The 16619-nt window shown below is 36.3% G+C and overlaps 1 protein-coding gene across 2 annotated transcripts in view; it reads right to left on the bottom strand.

Moving 5' to 3' along the window:
• Positions 1 to 6434: 6434 nt before the first annotated feature.
• cables1 (Cdk5 and Abl enzyme substrate 1) overlaps positions 6435 to 16619 on the bottom strand; it is a 33857-nt gene continuing 23672 nt past the window's right edge. For both annotated transcript variants that reach the window (XM_059344049.1, XM_059344050.1), the window contains 3 exons: positions 12701 to 12807; positions 11478 to 11685; positions 6435 to 8112 (listed from right to left, as the gene is read on the bottom strand). In XM_059344049.1, coding sequence (XP_059200032.1) covers positions 7972 to 8112; positions 11478 to 11685; positions 12701 to 12807 — 456 coding nt within the window. In that variant the 3' untranslated portion in view covers positions 6435 to 7971. The remainder of the gene's footprint in view (positions 8113 to 11477; positions 11686 to 12700; positions 12808 to 16619) is intronic.

The raw sequence follows: 16619 nt of genomic DNA, 5'->3' as shown, positions 1-16619 counted from the left end.
TGGTTTTTATATCATTATTTCTCTGAAATAAAGCAAAATTGAAATCTAAAACTTTGTCACAAGATAAAACAGACATCAATTGTTGTTTATTATTACTGCCATTGCTGTTTTATTATTATTGTTTTGTTTTTAATTGTTTATTGTAAGGTGACCTTGATAGTCCTGAAAGGCGCCTATAAATAAAATGCATTATTATTATTATTATTATTATTATTATTATTATTATTATTATTATTATTATTATTATTATTATTATTATTATTATTATCAAGGAGTTTATTTTTAGTTAGAACTTTCGACCAAAAATGTAGTTACTGCAGTTAGACTTTGTAGGGCAGTATAGTATAGTATAGTATAGTATAGTATAGTATAGTATAGATAGATAGATAGACAGACAGACAGACAGACAGACAGACAGACAGACAGACAGACAGATAGATAGATAGATAGATAGATAGATAGATAGATAGATAGATAGATAGATAGATAGATAGATAGATGACTGACTTTTAATGAGCTACCATTAAAAAAGAAAAATAAGTTCTTATTGTTATCTTTTAGCTCCCACCTGAATCTGAATCAACCGTTTTGATTGTTTTAAAGTTAAAATACCCACACAGTTGAAATAGCACAGACTGACCACTGTGTGGCGCCTGAACCCCTCCTGCAGCAGGTCTGCATCCTGTTCTCTGTGATGTGGTGGGAGTGACCTAATTTTCATGTCTTGAGGAGCAGCAGTCTTGCCATGCTCTCACATTTTCAATGAATTACATTTCTGCAGGGTGCAAGTATTTCAGATGGCTAAAGGGCACATGAACTCTCTGAATGGAGCTGGTTGTTTGGCGTCTAAATCTGCAGCTTTTGGGAATTTTTACACCAAAAACTTCACAGCCTCAGTCACTCACATCCCATTTCAGAGTGTTTGCCAAACCCTGGAGCTGTGTACTTCCTCCCAGCGTGTGTTGTTATATCTGTCCGTCCAGCACTGTTGTCACACAAACCTCCAGCTCATGACTTATTTATCCTCTGCTCTGTGAGAGCGGGGACTGTTCTTTGAATCTGGCTGACAGATTAAAATATTAATTTCCTCTGCTGGTCTGCCGTGCTGTCTGCAGGGGAGAATATAGCGGTTTTGTGAGAGCACTATTACATAAGATGTGCAAGGCTCGCCTCTGACCAGACTCTGACCTGTCCTCATCTTTCATGATGACACAGACACATTACTGCACAGCAAGGGTGTGCTACACTAATAAACATTTTAGGAACAAAACAAGCAGAAAAAGAAACTGAAATGCATTCTTCCTTTCTGCATAAAATTAACCCCATATTTTTGCCCAAAAAAACAATAAATTACCCTCCATATATGAGTACTGTGAGGATCATCGTCTTTTTATGCTATTTTAATATTAAATATATTTTTTTGCTTGGCAGTAATTCCTAACACACAAAATTATCTATAAAAACATGCCAAAAATGAATGTTTCAATATATTATAGAAAGATAATCTGAAGTTTCACAATCCTGTTGACATTACAGACAAAATATGAGCAAAAATTATATACAGTATATTGTAGATGAGCAGATTATTGAAATTATTGTTATTACAACAGGTGTTTTTGATTCATTTTATTACCCTACACCATTCATAACTATTGATGCTTAGTTTACTGTAACATGAGACTTTTGCATCATGTGACATTTATATCACGTAACATTCACTTATATCATGATTTTAAAAACAGTTACAGTAGAGTTTATTGTGAAAGAATTCCCACTGAGTATCTGTTAACGGTGACCCTGGATTATCAATCCCCGGATTTAATTTTTTCTTAGATAACCGTACTAATATAGGAAATAATCAGTCAGTAAACTGGTAACTAATGCAGCTCAGGAGCTTGGATTTCAACAACAGTAATTGAATAGTTAAGTGTTACAGGGATTAAAGGGGAGTTGTGTATTTATAGTAGTAATCCTGGTAAGTAATACTGGTGTGAGAAAAAAATATACAATATATTTATGCATTCTACCCCATCATGATACACATTATTTCAACAGATTCTGGCCAAAAAAAACCCCGTTATTCAAGTGTAATTCTACCAAATTATTACTATAATTATAATTATTACTAAGTGTTAATGGCAGGTCCAGTACATGACATTTTTCTCCAATTAAAAAAAAAGGAGCTTGAAAAAGTGTCACTTTCTTTAATTTTTCATTTATTTTATTTTATTGTATTTTTCTCTCTCCTCTCTTTTCAACTTTATTATTATTATTATTATTATTATTATTATTATTATTATTATTATTATTATTATATTTACCTCATTGTTTATTTCAAGTTTACAATAAGAATACTATTATAGGAATACTACAAGTATAAATAGGATATGTAAACACATGTAAATGTCTATTCATTCCTGCAATAAAGTTTAAAAAAAAAAATTGCATTATTCCCTGATGTTTAGACAAAAATATATATTTTGAAAAAGTACACTAAGGTTTAGCTCTCCAATAACCTTCAAGGCAATATAAGCAACATGCTCCTTCACAACCCAAACTATTAATAAAAAAGACTTAATATTATTCTAATGAGTGTCAAACGTTTGCTAATATTGATGTATTATTAAATCACATGCACATCATGGCATCAGCTTCTGAAACTCATTTATTAAATGTTTAAATCTCCCCTCCCACAGCTGTCCTTGGACTCACATTGGGGCCTCCGCCACAGCTGCTTTAAAAGTCGATCTGCGTGTTTTTTAAAGCTCCATCAATAAATAAGTGTAAGAAGCGTTTAATGTGCTGCTTTGCGTCACTGGTTTTCTGTTACAGTGGGTTCAGTTGTCTCTGAAATAGACTCTTGGGGTGGAACAAAAGGGATTAGGTAGCCTTGTCAAACACGGAGAGAGGATCAGATTTTCAGGTCCACCTGCAGTGTTTTCCTTCCTGACCGTGGACCAGCTGAAACACAGCAGTGCAGTTACAGAAGAAAGAGGTCTAGACTAATCTGTTTACATTAAAAGCACATCTGTACTTAACCCATTGACGCCTAAAACGCCTGTAAAACCTCTGGGCGTTTTTAAAAGAAGCCCCTAAAACCTGAAGTTTTTCTGGAAATTCAACAGAAGTTTCAATGCTTCTACTAAATAATAGATTTTTCAGCCTCTGTAGCAGATAGAAATGAAATTCAAAAAGTATTTGACAGCTCATACAAATACTACAAAACGACGTATCTGCTTGTCAGGCTTCAATGGGTTGATTAAATCTGATAAAGATTTGCACAGTCAAACTTAATTAATTAAAACAAACTTAAGTAATTCTTCTACAGATCGGAATCCAAGATTATGGCTGTCGAACAGGTTCCTATCCGATTATTTTAGCATTTAATGTGTCACAATCCTTCCCTACTTCCTTGTTTACAAACTACTGTACATGGTAGAAAAGCCCTGAGTCACAGTATCATGACAGGAAAGGGGTAAAATGCCGTTTCAGCCAAATGTTGTTATTTTAAAGGGAAGGGCAATAGAGCTCAGCTTGCCCCAAACGATACACATATTTTCACAATGAGGGTCACTTGTGTGTGAGCAGGGCTCAGGAAGGGCTGTCAATAGAGCCCTTTATGAGGCGCTGCAGGGGGAATTAGGCCGTCAATGGAAGGGACTAAGCCACGTACGCCATGTGCCCACACTCGACCCTGGCCTGTTTGTTTTGATGGCAGCACGAGACTGGCGTGACTGCGGGCCTTGTTTACCTTGGATGTGTGTCAGGCAGGAGAGTTCCCACTCGATGAGAAACTGACCTCTTGGATTGCATCAGAGCCACAGGTGCAATCCATTTCCAGTCAAAATTTTTTCTGGAGTCGCAGCTGATTTACTGGACTGAAATAATGAATCCTGGCAGAAAATCTTGATTTATGCATTTGCAAGGACAGAGGGTTGTTTCAGAAACACAGGTCAACATCTGTCTTGACAGTCAGACACTTAAACTGCTGCTGTGTCTTAACCCATTGAAGCCTAGAAAGCGGATACGTTGTTTTGTAGTATTTGTATAAGCTCTCAAATACTTTTTGAATTTAATTTCTATCTGCTACAGAGGCTGAAAAATCTATTATTTAGTAGAAGCGTTGACACTTCTGTTGAATTTCCAGAAAAACTTCAGGTTTTAGGGGCTTATTTTAAAATCGCCCAGAGGTTTTACAGGCGTTTCAGGCCTCAATGGGTTAATAGATGGTTTTCTGTGTCTCCAATGTTATTAAGTTGCATTTCAAGAGAAAATAAATGTTTGAAACGCTACTTAAAAGGCTACAACCACGGGTTAGAGTTTAAGTAAAAAAGCATTTGAAAAGCATGTGGAGTGTATTTTAAGTATGCAGTAAGTGCAGTCTGCAAGTTGACTTTGACATGCACTGTAAAATGGACTTCAAAGTGCTGCACTTGGAGGAATCCTCGGGGAGGGACTTTGGAGAAAATACTGCTTCAGTCTGGCGCATTTATTGTAACACTGGTTCAGCTGCAAGTGCAATACAGTCAGCTTGAAAACCAGCATAACTAGGACCAGAAGACCACCAGAACCACAGTTTACATCCCAGTGTGTTGGATATAATATAATCAACTGAAGCCCAGGATGGATAAATCAAGCACTGGCTCTAGGGAGGCCTTTTCACAGTTTTCAGTGTGGATGCTCCCACAGGTTGCTTTTTCCTCATCTGGATCCTCGGTGCCTTGCCATGTCTCTACACTGTCTATCAATATGTGCTGTGTGTGAGTCTGAGTGTGTGCTTGTGTGCGTGCGTGTCTATGTGCATGTGTGTGTACATACAGATGTGTATGTGGGGATGGGAGGGGTGGGTTCTGTCATTTTTATTGTCTGTTTTTATCCTTATTTTTTGTAAAGCACTTTGTGTTACATTTCTATGTATGAAAAGCGCTATATAAATAAAGTTTGATTTGATTTGATTTGATTTTACATTATGTGAAGCCCACCGTAGGTTCTATGACATGCTTGGAAAGGGAGATGTGAGAGATTGGGTCTGCAGTTGGTTGCAATTTGCAACCTCATCCCTAGATGTCACTAAATCACCTTTGTGAAAATTGTGAAAATAAGCCTGAATGAGCCTTTCTTAACTTATCCTGCTGTATCAAACACCCTACATATGAGCGATAGGTTAATTCATAAACACACAATTCATTTTATGCCAACATTTTGTCCTTGTTTTTCTCACCAGTTTGTGTTGGATATCTATAGTGGGCGGGGCTCAGCTGGAATTGAGTGATGTCAAAGATTTCTGAGCACCAATAAGGGTTTAGAAACTTTTGATTTAAAATCTGATGACAGTTGCTGGATTGAAAGCTTACGTAACCGGTAGCTCAAACGAACCGCACCCACAGTCCTGATGAAGCAGTTTGACTTCATTTTTTACAGTGGTTAACTTAATAAAGATACATTATTATTATTATTATTATTATTATTATTATTACTGACATTGCGCTGGGTATGGTTACAGGTGCAACAAATCACTTTTCTTTTTTTTAAAAAGGTCCTGTAGTGTCAAAAGTAAGATTTCAATGTCTTTGTTTAAATATACAGTAGTGTTCAATATAATAGCAGTCCAATGACTAACCAGATTAATCCAGGTTTTTAGTATATTATTATTATTGCTACATGGCAAACAAGGTACCAGAAGGTGCAGTAGATTTTCAGAAAACCAACAAGACCCAGCATTCATGGTACACACGCTCTTAAGGCTGTGCTATTGGGCAATTAGTAGAAAGGGGTGTGTTCAAAAATATAGCAGTGTCTGCCGTTGACTTTACAAACTCAAAACTATTTTGTACAAACTTTTTTATTTCTAGGATTTAGCAATCCTGTGATCACTCAACTAATATTTAGTTGTATGACCACAGTTTTTTTTTTATAACTGCTTCACATCTGTGTGGCATGGAGTCAACCAACTTGTGGCTCCTTTCAGCTGTTATTCCACTCAAAGATTCTTTAACAACATTCCACAATTCATTTACATTTCTTGGTTTTGCTTCAGAAACATTTATGCAATCGAGCATTTTTTATGTCACCCCACAAGTTCTCAACTGGATTAAGGTCCACTCCATAACATCAGTGTTGTTGGTTTGGAACCAAGATTTTGCTTGTTTACTAGTGTGTCTGGGGTCATAGTCTTGTTGAAACACCCATTTCAAGAGCATGTCCTCTTCAGCATAATACTGTGTTTGATGAACATTCAACCATGTTCTTGTAGAATCCCAAAATAAAAGCTTTAACTTGAAAATGAGCACAATATTTCCCCTTTAATGTTGATGTGAAGCACTTAAGATATGGAGAAATGTTTTAACTGTGGAAACAATTGTGAACTGCAAAAACTAGTCTCTGTTCACTCAATACATGCTAGATTAAAAAAATATGCCAGAGTCTCATTTTGATTGAACAAGCAAAGCAATTTATTTACAAACATACACAGGTAATAAGTGTCGCCCATGAGTCTTTAGTGTGCATCTCCTAGCGAAATCTTTGGGCTTGCAAACAGAAATAAGCTCCGTATTTATTTATTTTTTCACCTTAAATCAGCATAATCAATGATTTCCTCATTACAATCTGGTTTAATGTTGTGATAATTCAACTTAAACACCATCAATACTTGGAACAGCATTAAATACCTTTCTTTTCCCCCTTCAATACTCAATTTCAAGGTAATAAAAGAGAAAATCAAGTTGAGATACATGCCAAATCAATGGAAGAATACTTTTTTAAATTGGTCACATTAGTTGTTCATTTCCAGGTTTTTTTCAATGATGATTCAAGTTATATGCAGATGTCTCTGATCCCTGCTGGGATCTTGTTTAGATTTTTCTCCTCCTCAGACAGGTCTGCTCAGCGTGTCCCTGAAGCCTGAGGGGTTCAAGGACACTTCAGCAGGGAAAATAATTACTGGCACAGGGTTTCAGCCCACGTCCTCAAGCACCCTGCTGCTCATCCTGATCACTGTTTAATGGCATTTTTGCACCTCTTCAAAGCGACCGTCCTGACCCCGTTATAGCACCGTAAATGTGCTAGCAATACACTCTAACATAGAGCACAGGAAATTCGACACTGATAAAAGTGGGCCCGGTCTGTGTAAGTCCATAGCAAGCATTTGACTGGTAGAAAATGAATGGAATACTTCAGTGAAAATAGGAAGTCCCATCTCGTCTTCAAGTACCTGTATGCAAACAATCGTTACTCGTCATGCGGAGAGTTGTGAATAAAAAACTGTGGAGAGAAAAACAATTCAACAGGTCCATTTAAATGACTCATGTGTGGTGCTTATGAACACAGCTTATTTTTCAGGGTTAGTTCCCAAGCTCTTTAAAACTCTGGGAAAAAATGTCCCCCTCCCCCCCCTTTCTTTGCAATATTCAAAAAGTGCACTTTTAAAGACGATGACTTGCGAAATGATGAGTCACTCTGAGGAAGTCCAGCCAAAACGAGCCACTTAAATGGCTTTTGTTTCAATTTTTCTGCAGGCCAGGAGGCAATCAATCTTACCAAAGTTCACAAGAGGGAAGATTAATGAAAAGAGATGATTAAAAAAAAATATGTTACAATCATTGGATGTTTTAACTGAGAATCAGTTAAAATCAGAATCAAACAAAAAAAAACAGCTCTCTTAATCAACAAGTGAGCTCTAAAATATACAAAGTGAAGATGAAGACGTCAAAACGTGCAAACTAGAAAAACAGCTTGTTTGCAGACGGTTGAACTTCACAAGTCTGTGTAGTGATGATGATATCAAACGATGCAGGAAAGTTGTAGAAATGTGTGTCCCTTTGGCTGATTCCAGGTTTCTGAGAGGAAGTAGAGTGCTGCAGCCGACGGTACCTTAAAACTGTCAGACGGGGATGAGGAGTAATGTGGGAGGATGGATCGCGTGGGAGGATCAGGGGGAGAACCTGGTGGTCGTCCTCCTGATGGGTCCTAATGCTAGGAGGTCTGCAGCAGGCGTCTGTAGTGCGGCATGATCTCGTGCTCTGGCAGGTGCAGGTTGAACTCTAACGCCACCAGGACCGGGAACTCGAAGGCTATCAGCTCTCTGCGATTCACTCTGAACCTCTCTTCCAGTTTCTGCCAGACAAAAAGAAAAAAAGATTAAATAATAGATAAATGCGATGCTGCATTACTGATTTCTTCTCGCTTATTTTAACCAGTGTTTCATGAGGACTGGCCCGAGAGGAGATGTCCGTTTGGATCAGGGGTGTCAAACTCTGGCCCGCGGGCCAAATTTGGCCCGCAGTGTAATTTTATTTGGCCCGCGAGGCAATACCAAATTATTATATTATTATTGTACTATAAAAGCTGACCTGCTGGTATTATACGGCGCATTTACCGCTAATACTACAAATCCCACAATGCCCTGCTGTTGTTTTGGCGCTTCAATCAGGACAGGACCCAGAAACGCGCTCCTCTGTGGCAGTCGTCATAGCAACCTCAAGCTAGAGCTGTCTCCGAGCTACCCCTTCCCAAAAATGGCGAAAAGAAAGGCAGAATTTGTTAACCTGTTGAAAAAGTTTATTTTGATATTTAAATCAGAAGGATGCAAATAGAAAAGAGGCATACGATTTTTATTTAATTTTTATTTAATAAATTAATGACATTGATGTGTTTTTTATTTGAAATTTGATTTTGCATGTCTGCACTATTTAGTTATATATTGTAAACTACATTTGTTGTTTTTGCCAGTTCTGCAGAAATCAGTTAAAGGAGGGTGAATTTGTCTAATCATAGGAATACATCAAATACCTACTACCCCACAAAATTATCATTTGTATGATAATTTGTATGTATTTACATTTAATGCAACTTTAAACTTCTACGTTACTTAATGTTTCAACTTTTTACATATTTTTTTAAATATTGTTGTATGCTGACCTTTTCTATTCTTGATATTTTCTATTCATGCTGCTGCTTTTTTACTTGAACCACTTGTTACCTAAATAGATATTATTTATATTTAGTACCTTGTTCTTTTGCACCAATACACCACAGCAAATGATTCTGATTCTACTACACCTTTAGGCAAATATTGTGCTTTTTACCCCATTACTTTTACAGACAGCTTTACTTACAAGATTTAGCATAAAAAAACATGATCAATTTAAAACCATTTGACATTTTCTTTAAATTAAACCTTATAACAGTATATTGAGTGTTAGAAGTAAAACGCTGCTTACAAAAATGCATCAATACACATAATGTAATACAATATTTGGAATATATATGTATTAAAAAATGAGTGGGTCCATTCTGCATAAAGCAAACTTTTTACTTTAAGTACATTTTGATGCTGATAGTTTTGTTCTTTTACTTAAGTAAGTTTTGAATGCAGGACTTTTACTTATAGTGGAGTCATGTCATAATGTGGTGTTAGTACTTTTACTCCAGTAAGAGATCTGAATACTTTTTTTTACTCACCTCCTGTTACCCTAATTTCTTACTTTTTCTCATATGCCTCCACGGTGAACTAAGAATCCAAAAACTTAATATTCTTGATGAATTGAAGTAAACGTAGGCTACATTTGACTATATCTTCGCAAGTCCAGACGAGTAGCCTGCCCGGGGCAGTGTGAGCCTGTTTGTTAGATGTGCTTGGATTATACCGAATGAGCTGTGTGAAAGTTTGTAAATGGATGTTTTGATGTTGTTATTCTAATTCTGTTTTTGGATTATTTGTTCACTGTGCAGGCATGTAAGAAAAACAAAGTTTTCTCCAAGAATTCAAGGCAACAAGGGGTGAATAACTATAGTTTTGGGGGGTAAAGCATTCCGTCAAAAGTGGCACTCCTATTGATTTTACTTTTTATAAGAAATGTTATTCAGCCTGTCTAAAAAAAAAAAAAAAGTCTAACGTGGCTCTGGTAGGAGCCTTCTTAAATTAAACTGTGATAAAAGTTGGAGGTGGCGTTATGTGAATTTCAGGAGCAGGCTTTTAAGAACTTGATCCCTATTAGAAACTAAAAATTAGGATATCTTAGCATCTGGTGCATCATTTTTGACCAGTATACTGTTAAAGACTCATTTATCTCCCCTTTAAAATCTCATTGTTTGGTTCTCACCTTGCTGCTGTCCTGCTGTGACATCCCTGTTGGGTGTGGCTACATTTCTAAAAACACTGCAGTCATGCTGGAGAAACAGGCTTAAAGATTTGCTTCCGTCTTTCACAAGACCCCACACTTATGAGTGTAATACAAATCCACTGGATTTCTTTTTAGAGGTGAGGCTCCTTGAACATATCTGAGAGTATAATTGCAGCTGTGTTTCTTTAGACAAAACAGCAGAGCCACTGCCTGCCATTTATGGGATTTGGAAACCACTCGAGTACAAACATGAGATGAACACTCACCTTAAAAACACTATGTGACTCTTAAGATGAGCTTTCGTGATATTGCAGGGTCATGTTGACACTTATTCCTCTTACAGCTTCATTGTTTTCAGGCTGTGACTGCAATATTATCTGAAAGAAATGTCTGCAAAATCTTATATTTGTGTGTTGACACCAGACATTTAAAAGGGTCGGTTTGCAATAGCTTGGAAAGAGGTGGATAGACCAAGGATAGGTAAATGGCTTTCTGAATTAACAGCAACTCTGCCCTTACAAAAGATCACATATGCAATCAAGGGTAAACAACATATTTTTGATAACATCTGGGGCCCCTTTAGAAATTTTCTTACGAATAAAGACTTGTCAGGTTTGGTGGAAACACCTGGGGATGACCCATAAGTAGCCCTCTGCAGCCCATTTTGGAAAATGTTTGTCTGGTGTTGACTGACCACTTTCTAATTTACGTGTTTATACATTTATATGCAGTGTATGGTTGGTTTTGTATTTATTCTCCCCCATCTGTACTCTTATTTCTATTATGTATTATTTTATTATTTATTTTAATTTACTTATGTAGTATCATGTCGTTTTTTAAATTTATTTTTTAATTTTTTTATTGAGTATTTAAGTTCCCTTCTTTTGTTTGTGATTTATATTTACTATTTGTGTTTTACATGGTTTGGGGCATATGTTCGGAGTCCCAGTAGTTATATGTATGTGTTATGTCTGAAAATAAATAAAGATAGTGTTGGGAAAAAAAAAGGGTCGGTTTACACAAATCATCACTTTCCCACTGGTGGCATCTCGTCCTGAAAATAGTTTTGGGTTTTATTTCGTCTTGTTTTGACTTATCTGCCATTGAAACGTCTGCTGCCAGCCCCAGGGGAATTTTCTTTGTTTGTAGTGCTCACAGCATTGAAAAATGACCTTTAAAAATGTATTTGTGGAATGAATTTCCTGGTAAATCAAAAATAATCCACACACTTCCCTATACATAGTTTTTATCATGTGTGATTTGTTAAAGTGAACTGACCCTTCAATCCTGTTCAACGTGAGGACACAAATCACCATCAAATGATAATCCTGGCTCAGTGTGAGTGAGGAAACTTACATCTATCAGGAGCTTGACCTCATGTTTCTTCAGATCGCCGCCGATCTTGGCCGCCAGAAGGACACACGCTCCGGCGCAGAGTTTCCGATTCTGCTTGTTTAGTTTGCCTTGAAGCACGAGTTTCTCAAAGTAGACGAACGCCATGGCCACCGTCGGCTCCTCGTAACCACATTCATCCTGGGCCAGCTTTTTTATCTCCCTTTTCAAGCTGCAGGGAGAATAAATAAAGATGATATATGTTTAGGGTTGCAGAATTCCAGGAATTTTCAAAGTAGGAAACTTTCCATGGGAATTAACGGGAATTTATGGGAATAAATTACAAAATTGAAGGTTGGCCCTTAACAGGGAACTTAAATATAGTTGGGGAAAATATAGTTTAGTATAATCTCGACTAAAACAACCAGATTTCATGCAAGCACACTTGAGTATTTGCTATTCCTCAATCATATTTACATACCACTCTGCTTCCAGCAGGGCTAATGAGGCCACGCCCCCTATCAATGACATGCCCACTGTATGTGCTTTACATTCGTCCGTCATGTTTTCAATTCATTTTTTACATGCTGAATGGGACTTTTGGGAGGGAGAGGGGCTCTTCCCATTTTACTTGAATTTTGAATGAGTGGGGATGAGTAATATTTAACTCTGTTCAATAAAATAATTAAAACTTCTTAAAGTTCTGCTAAAATGTCATGTTTTTTTTTTTATTTTGAATATTTCCCAAATTTCCCAGCTCAACTTCCCATGGAAAGTTTCTGGAAATTTACCAGAAATTTACTGGAAATTTTGCAACCCTGTTCATGTTAGAGAAGTACAAGAGGTAATGGTAAAGTGTGTAATGTGTAATTCTATGTTAGTTTTCAAGAAGACTTTAAAATCTAAAATTATCAAGGGTTACAATGAAATTTGATTGAATTTGATTTTTCAGTTTAAGGTTTCATGTGTTTTGTAACAATGTGAATTACTCAGTTAATGTAATGTATATAATGTAATGTATATGCATGTAGATGGTACAGGAGAGGCAAAAATAAGCCTTGAGGCTTCAGCCTATTCCTTTTTCGGTTGCTGTCTGATGGATTCTTTTGTAAAAAACATGATTTTATTTTGTTGTCTTTGTTTTGTTTGTTTTTGTTGTTGTTGTTGTTTTTTGAAACTGAAATAAAGCATTCAATCATTCATTCAAAGTTAAATCAGTAAATGTGCTTGATGCAACAATACTTTACCTCCTAATCTTGCTGAGTGTCAGCCTTATGTGGGGGAATTTCTCCTTGAAGGTTTCGTTCATGTCCTTTTTGAGGTCAGAGGGTTTCACGTATTCAATGACCGTAGTCTGAAAAGGAAAACCAGAGGTGGTGTCAAAATGACTCTCAGCAGTGGGCAGAGTGACTGGATCCTCACACACTAGTGTTGGATTCCACAGTCTCACAATGAGGCTTTAACTGAGCGCTGCTGTTACTCACGTCTCTTAAAGGATAAGTCTGCTGATATTCTATTTCTTATTGTCGAGACCAAAACCAACAATGGACTGATCCCACTAACACAAATCCTACAGTGTGTGTCCAAAGCCTGATACAGCTTGTTTTTCTGCCATAGAGTGCCATTTAAACTCCAAATGAGCCACACTGTTGTCCTGTGTGACTTGTTCTTTCACCATAATGAACATGGGCATTGTAGTTTATTTCCAGTCAATACCACTTACACAGTCCTGCTGCTGTAAATACTCATTATTAGCACAATTTTTACAATGTTCTTTATGCACACTGTTCATTGCACCTTATTTGTTTCATAGCACCAACATTTTTATACTGCATATGCATATTTATTCTGCACTGGAATTTACTCCTTAATACATGCTCCTTCTTTAGACACTTTATTTTTATTTTTACATTACATTTTATTGTATTTTTATATTTTATTGCTTGAAGTATGCCTAGGTTGTTCTTTTTATTTAATTGTGTTGTTATTGTCTCTGTGTGTAATGCTGCTGCTACACTGCAATTTCCCAGCTTGGGATCAATAAAGTCTGTCTGTCTATCTATCAATAAATGAGAATCAATCCTCTGCTGAAAATAGTCCTCAGGAAAATAACTTACTAACTATCTACTTCTGTTTGAGTTATGTTTGCTAAAAAAAAAAAAACAGTGGTGGAAAGTAACTAAGTAGATTTACTCCAGTACTTTCACAATTTTTAGGTGCCTGTGCTTTATTTGAGTATTTCCATTTTATGTTACTTTATACTTACTCAACTACATCTAGCTGCCAGCTTTAGTTACTTTTCAGGCCGAGGTCTTACATAAAAACATGATCAATTTCTGCATATTTATAAAATAAACCACATAATACATGTTAATATTTTATGTTTCTATTTATTGTTATTTCATTGATGCTTCTTTCCATTTTTGCTGTACACTTTGCTGCTGTAACACTGTAAATTTCCCAGATGTGGGACTAATATAGATCTAATTTTTTCTTTTCTTAATACAATTATATATATATATATATATATTATATATATATAATATATAATATATATAATATATTATATATTATATTTGGAAAATATAAAATAATTTGATTGGGTCCATTCTGCATAACAAGTACTTTTTACTTTTGATAATTTAATTTAAAATTTAATTTTAACATTCTGATGCTGATACTTTTGTACTTTTACTTCAGGAAGTTTTGAATGCAGGACTTTTACTAGTAGTGAAGTAATTTCACAGTGTGGTATTAGTACTTTTGCTTAAGTAAAGGATCTGAATACTCCTTCCACCACTGCTGAAAACTGGAGGGCTGAGCTGTTTTAGCAAATTACTGAGCTTTTGGAGGCCAAGTGCCACTGAAAGCATATCAGCATTACAAAATATCGATGTCCTCTTAAAATAATGGCCTAAGTCATTTTTCAGATTTTTCAGAAAACACAAAAAACTGGTGGCCTGCATCACGAGGAGATGACTTAGGCAAAAATAATAATAATTTTAGTCAAAAAATGACTTAGGTCACTATTTTAGGAAGCTGACGATATTTAACCCTTTATCAGGCAAAGAACTATATTTGGTAACTTCAGGTAATATTTTGAGAAAAAAGTTGCAAATTTACTAGATTAAAGTGGCAAATCTACAAGAGAAAAAGTTGCAGATTTAAGAGATTTAAAGTGGCGAATCTGCGCGAAAAAAGTTGCGGATTTACAAGAAAAAAGTGGGGGAAAAGCAGCTTTTTCCCCCCAGATTCACCACTTTAAATCTCATAAATCTGCCCTTTTTTTTCTCATAGATTTGCCACTTTAATCTCGTAGACCTTTTTCTCAAAATATTATTTTCGTATGTTTTTTTTACACATGCTGCTAGCATGTAATATCCTCCAATATTCTCTGGGGTTGAAATTTGGAATTTGCAAGTATTTCAATGAGTGCCCTATTAAGGATTAAAGTAAGTGAATCTGGGAGCAAAAAGTTGCTTTTTTCCCCATTTTTTTCTCGTAAATCTGCAACTTTTTTCGCGCAGATTTGCCACTTTAAATCTCTTAAATCTGTGACTTTTTTTCTTGTAGATTTGCCACTTTAATCTATTTGCAATTGCAAAATTTGCAACTTTTTTTCTCGAAATATTACCTGAAGTTACCAAATATAGTTCTTTGCCTGATAAAGGGTTAAAGATGGACGAACACATTTTTGGTTTTGGTCTTGTCAAGTGTCCACGGTCAAGTTTAACGTGCTTAGGAATGATCACACGACACAATGGTGCTGCAAATATGCATGTACGCTGCTGCAGACACAGCATAAAGTGTGAATAATGTCTTCCACTCTGAACGCCACGGTACTGATTATGAACCGCGAAGTAGAATGAATGCTCATCGATGGTTGTAGCCCCGAGAAATGAACATAAAACAGAATGGCTCTGACTTCGCGTGACAGAGAAAAGTCTACCATGATCGCATCTCATACCAACTTATGTCACCACATAAATACATTTCATTATTCACATGATTTCACTGTGGAGATACTCTACAGGACACAAATCAACAAGCCACATAACAACTTAAAATGACATAAGTGAGGTTATATTCATATTCTAGGTCATACAACAGGACACAAACTATTATTATCCATAGCTTGAAAGTTCAGGCAGACAGTTGTGTTGTTCAACCTGTGAAATGCTGAGAATTTACTGGTTCCATTCCTGTAGTAAACACAATAGCCATTGTTGTGAGACGCTGGGTTTTGTAATTGGAGGAAGAGAAGAGAAAAGAAAAAAAACACATAGCCTGGCCTTGACTTTACATTCCAACTCTGTCAGTCGTTGTTGTGTATTCTGCCAGTCTCCGTAACAAAAACACAGCCCGGGAAAGAATGAGGTGGGAGTCTAGTCTGGGTTTTTTTTTCTCTTCCCCAACCACAATAAAACATCCGTGCTTTTCCGGAAAAAGTTACAAGAGCGATAAGTTGTGAGATACAAACACTGACTGTTGCTGCTTTAATAGCTGCTGCCACTGTACTGGGACAAAGTATTCATTCAGGTGGCAGAAGGTGGGAGAGAGTCTGGGTTGAGCGACCTTCCTGATTAAAACGCTCTGAAACATCCTACTGGCTCCTTTTCAAAAACAGCTGATAAAATTAGGGAGAGTTTTTTTTAGAAAGAGGCAGACAAATCTTTCCGGTGTGGTATTGTTCTTGGTTGTGGTGGGAAAAAAAGTACAAAAGGTCCATGATGACAAAAATAACCCTTGACAAAACAGCGAGATATCATAGGACATTTCAACAATCCATGGTGGCTCTGCCAACAACCTTTCCATTCTGCTCCCGTGAGGACCAATGTTATAATAGTTTTGGATTTTTCATTAGTTTTAGTTTTAATTTCGTTATGAATTTTTGTTTTCAAATTCAGTTAGTTTTAGTTAGCTTTTAGAGTGAGTTTGCGAGCTTTAGTTTAATTTTTATTTTTTGAAAATGCTTAGTTTTAGTTTAGTTTTTATTAGTTTTAGTTGTTTTGTAATGGGCTATGCGTTGGGTGCGAGATTCAAAGAGTTCACAATAAATTTTGCCTTTACTTCCTTTGGTTTATCATCTCAGCCCCAATAAGGTTATTAACTCTTACAGTTCTGGGTGTTTTGAATTTTGGTTGGAGTGTAGACATCCCAGTCTCA

Source organism: Centropristis striata, chromosome 11 (assembly GCF_030273125.1).
Source record: "Centropristis striata isolate RG_2023a ecotype Rhode Island chromosome 11, C.striata_1.0, whole genome shotgun sequence".
In the NCBI taxonomy this organism is placed as follows: domain Eukaryota; kingdom Metazoa; phylum Chordata; class Actinopteri; order Perciformes; family Serranidae; genus Centropristis; species Centropristis striata.
The sequence above is the reverse complement of the archived record's forward strand: the minus strand, read 5'-3'. Positions and strand labels throughout refer to the sequence as shown.